The 5,240-nt window shown below is 35.2% G+C and overlaps 1 protein-coding gene across 1 annotated transcript; it reads right to left on the bottom strand.

Moving 5' to 3' along the window:
* LOC108822973 (protein JINGUBANG) lies at positions 1 to 2,117 on the bottom strand. The gene has a single exon (XM_018596188.2). It carries the CDS (start codon positions 1,970 to 1,972, stop codon positions 566 to 568), a length of 1,407 nt encoding a protein of 468 aa, XP_018451690.2. The 5' UTR covers positions 1,973 to 2,117; the 3' UTR covers positions 1 to 565.
* Between the last annotated feature and the right edge of the window lie 3,123 nt (positions 2,118 to 5,240).

Here is a 5,240-nt window from a genome sequence, read left to right as displayed (position 1 = left end):
GACAATAAAATGTCATATTTTACACAAAAAGGTCACTCATTTTCAGCAATCCGAACTAACATATCGACCTTAAGTATTACAAAATCTCCAGTTGCAGTGTCATATTACAGTTTCCAAAATAAAATAAAGAAAACAAGTATAAAAAGGTGGAATTCATTCAACAATGGGAACCAACCATACACAAACATATGATCCAATAAATATATACAAACAAGTTATATTTATTTTTTTCTATTTTTTAATTGTATCGGAATCTTTCTTTCCTTTCTTTCTCTACCTTCTTTCTTCTTGTGGTAACACATGATTTAAATATGTACATACTACAGAGAAAGAATCTAGACAACAAAAGGGGACACGACTTTATCAAACTTCACAAGAAAAGACAAATTCATTTGACGTGTCAGTTTATTATTGGCCCATCACTTGTACCAAGATATACCTATTTGCCTCCCAATCAATTCCAGTTTACGACAAAGAGCAATAATCACATGGGAATGCGCTGCCTAAACATTCCATCACGCTCTCCAAACCTTTACGCGCTGCTGTTGACCTAAACGGTCAATAATTAAGACGCGTAATCCGTCACGCGCCACACTTTCACCGATTTGTCTAAACTCCCACTGTACACTATCCACCGTTTATCTGCTTTATCACCGTCGTCAACCTCGTCCTCTGCTTCTTCCACCGCCGTTAAACACTTAACAGGTCCGTCGTGATCCATCAAAACAGAAAGACACGTGTGCGTTCCGTCGCCGTTTCTCCTCCAAACGCAGATATTCTTATCAGCTCCGCCGCTCAACAACAAACTCCCGGCGGAGGTGAGACATAGCACCGCCATTCTGTGGCCGTGAATAGTCCCGCCGTGAGTTAAATATTTTTTCCGTTCCCAGAAGTTAACGGAACCGTCAGATGATCCGCAGTAAACCACAGCGTCGTTTAAATTAACGGCTAACGCCGTTACAGCGCTCTCTTGTTTCATCAACACGTGGACCAAAACATGCTTGGTCTCTTTTCCTTGGAGCTCACGTTTCCAAACTTTCAACGTTCCGTCGGCTGACCCAGTGAATACCAAATCGTCAAATCCGACGACCACCGTGTTGACCGCATCGTCGTGAGCCTCGATCGATTCTAGACATTTCGAATCTGATAATCTCCACACTTTAAGAGTCTTGTCCCACGAACCGGAGTATATCAAACCGAGGTCTTCGTTTACGCTCAGACAAGACACGGCGTCGAAATGTCGGATCTTCAGTTTGTTTTTCCGGCGACGAGTTTCGACGTAGTTTTTCGGGTTTACCGATTTGGTGAGAAACTCTTTCAGAGTCGGTAAGCTTCCGACTCTTGAGTACCTCTCAGGGTTTCTCTTGGAGCCTCTCCAGACCCGGATCTTACCGTCTTGATGACCGGTGAAAACCCGGTTATCTCCGGTTATCACAATCGCTTTAACAAAACCGCTTGTGGATTTAAACCCGGAGAAATCTTTCAGATCTTTCCAGACCCGAATGTTCTTGGAGTCGGATCCTGTGAAGAGAAGATCCCCTGAAGCAGCAAGGGAGTACACGTGTCCTTCTTGCCTCACGATCGTACCGACCAAACCGTTGTCTGGATCATCCTCGAAATCGCTGTTTCTGGTTTGGTAAATCCACGGCGATTTGTGGTACGGAGAGCAAGATTGGTTCCAGGGTGACTGATTAGTAGAGGGAAACGCCGACGTATTATCGTTGTGTGGATAGTACGTTTGGTTCCATGGAGAGAGTGGGTAGATTGGGGATGATGAATCGCTGGTTGAGGCGTTGCTTGGACGCTGAGAATCGCTGTTGGTGCTAATCGCGTCTTTGTTATCTCTGTGGTTGTGTTCGCCGTCGGTGTGGTAAGCTTCTTCGCCGGCGTCGAGGGAATCTGATTTCAAGAAAGAGGCGAAAGTGAGCCTCCTGTAATGATCGTTGTGACTTCTGTTATCTTGAATAGCCATACTTTTCTTCGAGATTACAGAAACAATTGATTGATTATTTATGTTGGACAGAAAAGAGAAAGTTCGATTTTTTTTTTTTCGCGTGTGAATAGTAGTGGTGTAACAAACTTGAAACGTTAATGAGAATTGAGAGATATTGTAGAAGGAGATGGGTGGGGGTATATATACAGAATCGTATGCAGAAAGGTAGGAAAACTTAAGACGTGTAAGACCGACACGTGCTGGAGAAGACGTGAGTCGAAGACCAGACACCGGTTGTGCCAGATTAATTGGAAAGTATGCAGACATAAACATTATTTTCTGAATAAAGTAAAATATAAACTAGTATTTTTCTGTTTGTTTAATAAATAAACCCTTAAATATGTAAAGTGATGAATTTTCTTTACATAAATGATTCGTTCACTTAAAATTTCTGAAGTAGTAATATTACTATATTAATTAAGTACGTTTTTGTTGATCAAATATGAAGATACTTTTCACCAGCAAGAGATGTGAATGTGTTGAATCACCTTTTCATAAATGTTTAATGTAACTGTGATTTTCAATTAGCAGAAAATAGTAAAATAGAAAAAGTGAGAAGTTACGGTAAAAATATGGCTGTATAGGAAAGATGAGATTCGAAAGATGAGAATGTTATTTTTCGGTATGCTATTTATTATTGCATTCTTGGCTGGTGATTGTAAAAACAGTACCATGATAAGAAACCACTAATCAGACTTGTATCAGTTGACAAAAGAATGGCTTTGTTTTGTTTTCGGTTGGTTGGCCAATACAGTAAGATAAGGTATGTGATTGTTTGTGGCTGTGCTGTTGGCTCTTCCTCTTTACACGTTGCAGCATCATACTATAACATTACGTAATCGGGAACAAACGCAGAAAAGGTATTTCTCGAAGCGTTAGAGAAAATTTAATTAGAATATTTTAGCTTTAGATAATCTCTAATTTTTTTAACAACCTTTTTCCCTTTAGATTTGTATTGGTCATGTACTCCCGTTCTGTTTTTTGACGAAAACACGACTGAATTATGAATAACTTTCCGTTTCTGTTTCGCTTTTGACGTAAATATGAAATGTGAAAAAACAAAGAAATGTATTTTTCAAAAGAAAAGGTTTATGTTGGATAAATCTGTGTTTATTAGGGACTATGTTAAAGACTTGAAGTCGATGGTCAATTTTATACTAGGCTGTTATATACATGTTCCCATTAGAAGCTTTGGAATTTAGGTAATTTAACTATAATAATAAATAATGGAAATCGGTCGTGATGGTCTAGTGGCGCTTGAAAGAATTAAAAGATCCGTGGATTATACCCCCACTCGGGGGTTAGGTCTGTGTCTTTAATAGATCTGAATTTAACCTTTTGTTTTATCAAAGACACTATAAATAATGGACATACTTTTTTTTCAGACATAAGATTATACAGTTCATATTGTTATATGCAGAGATGACCTTAAGCCAGACCAAAAAAAAATAATTCTTTGGGCAGTTTAAAAAATTATTCTTTCTATTTTAAGAGATATATGTTTTAAAGTTTCCAAAAATATTAATAAAATATTAAATTTTAATTATAAATATTTTATTTTTGTGATTAATTATTTCTCACAAATTTTAGACAATATAAATTTAGTAAACACAATTAACTTTGTTAAAATTTATAATTTACCATTATTACTTAACAAATAATACAATAAAAAGTAAAAGGTATCTTTTATAAACAAATCAATACTATTAATTCAGGAACCCTTTTATGAAATTACCCCTACTCTTCCCTGACATATTACTTTTTGTGCCATCAGATTTGTCTTAAAAATTAAAACTTATTAAGGGTAGTTTAGGAAATGAATTAAGGACCACCTAAACTACCTAATATCTAGCTTATCATTTATATATACGTCACCTATTTCTACGTGAATCTGTTAAACCAATATTAATGGACCCTTATTCATATTAGTCTCACCTATTGCCTATTGGTGTAATGAAAATTTGATAGATTATTTCAATGCTATCAACACTAAAATACGAAACTATATAATTGATATAAGCCAAGCATACTGTTCTGAACAATTTAAATATACATCCATGCCTCTTAAGTCATTATATTTATATGTTAGTATTGATATACGACAAATTTTGAATTACATAACGCATGCTAATCTTTTTAATGGGTCCAAACTCTAAAAAGCTATGTATTTGTTTTAAATAAGGTCCAGTTTATTGCTTAACAATTAATTGATACCCAGTTTACTCGAGATATTCTCGACTTCAATCACAGAAGATCACGCGAGATCGCAAAGTTATGTTCCAGTCGATAACCAAAATGTTTTCGAATCTTAAACCAAAATGTTTTCGAATCTTAAACCAAATATTTTTCAAGCGATATGCTCCTATAATATATCATTAGCGAGGATATATTCCTTCAGAATATCCCTACTGTCACTGACTTTTCATTCTACTATAAATACTACCATCTACATTATCTAATATTTTGAGCTTGAGGCTACTTGAAGCCAGCTTAACTCCCATCTACACTGCATATCTGTCTCACTTTATATCATCCATCTCTAGGTTAACGAATTTATGACATTTACTATCATAAAAATCAATAATATGTCTGATGTCAAACTTTTCAAAACAGGTTGGAGATATATCACCAATATTATCAGAACATGAATAAGCGTCTTATCTTACTGTTATTGATAGTTCAAGAGGAACAGAGACGAATAGAACGCCAAAGAAGTGAATCTCTGTACGTTCTTTTTTCCTTTACTTTCATTAGAAATGTTGGGAGCTGCAAAGCAATCAATAAAAATAATCATATCATACAAAATATGTGTTTGTTGTATAAACTAATGCATCTAAATCCATTAGTTAAAAATCAACTTAATATTGTTGATCCGTATTTTCAACAATGCTCATACAACCTACAGCCATCATTTCTTTTTTAGGAGTCTATCTCAAGCAATGTCTTTAAACTCTTCTGAAATAAACTAGAAACGAATCAGTATACACATGGACATCAGTCATAATTTTACAATTAGTTATGTTCTTTTTTTTTGTAAATTAATTTTGTTCTATTAGTATGTTTCAAGCATAATGTATAGCATTAACCCGAAGTTTAACTTAGGAACTCAGATTCTATCACAGAAAATGAAAAAAAAATAAAGTTTAAAACACAAATATAAAAATTAAATTTTTAGGGAAAAATGTATACGAAAAATATATACGAAAAATATACCCGCCCTTTTAAAGGCGGGTCAAAATCTAGTATC

Source organism: Raphanus sativus, chromosome 8 (assembly GCF_000801105.2).
Source record: "Raphanus sativus cultivar WK10039 chromosome 8, ASM80110v3, whole genome shotgun sequence".
NCBI lineage: Eukaryota > Viridiplantae > Streptophyta > Magnoliopsida > Brassicales > Brassicaceae > Raphanus > Raphanus sativus.
Note: the sequence above shows the minus strand (reverse complement) of the source record. Positions and strands in the feature narration are given on the sequence as shown.

Bases quoted from the DNA above. Each gene is read 5' to 3' on its own strand.
- LOC108822973 (XM_018596188.2), bottom strand. From the start codon at position 1,972: ATGGCTATTCAAGATAACAGAAGTCACAACGATCATTACAGGAGGCTC.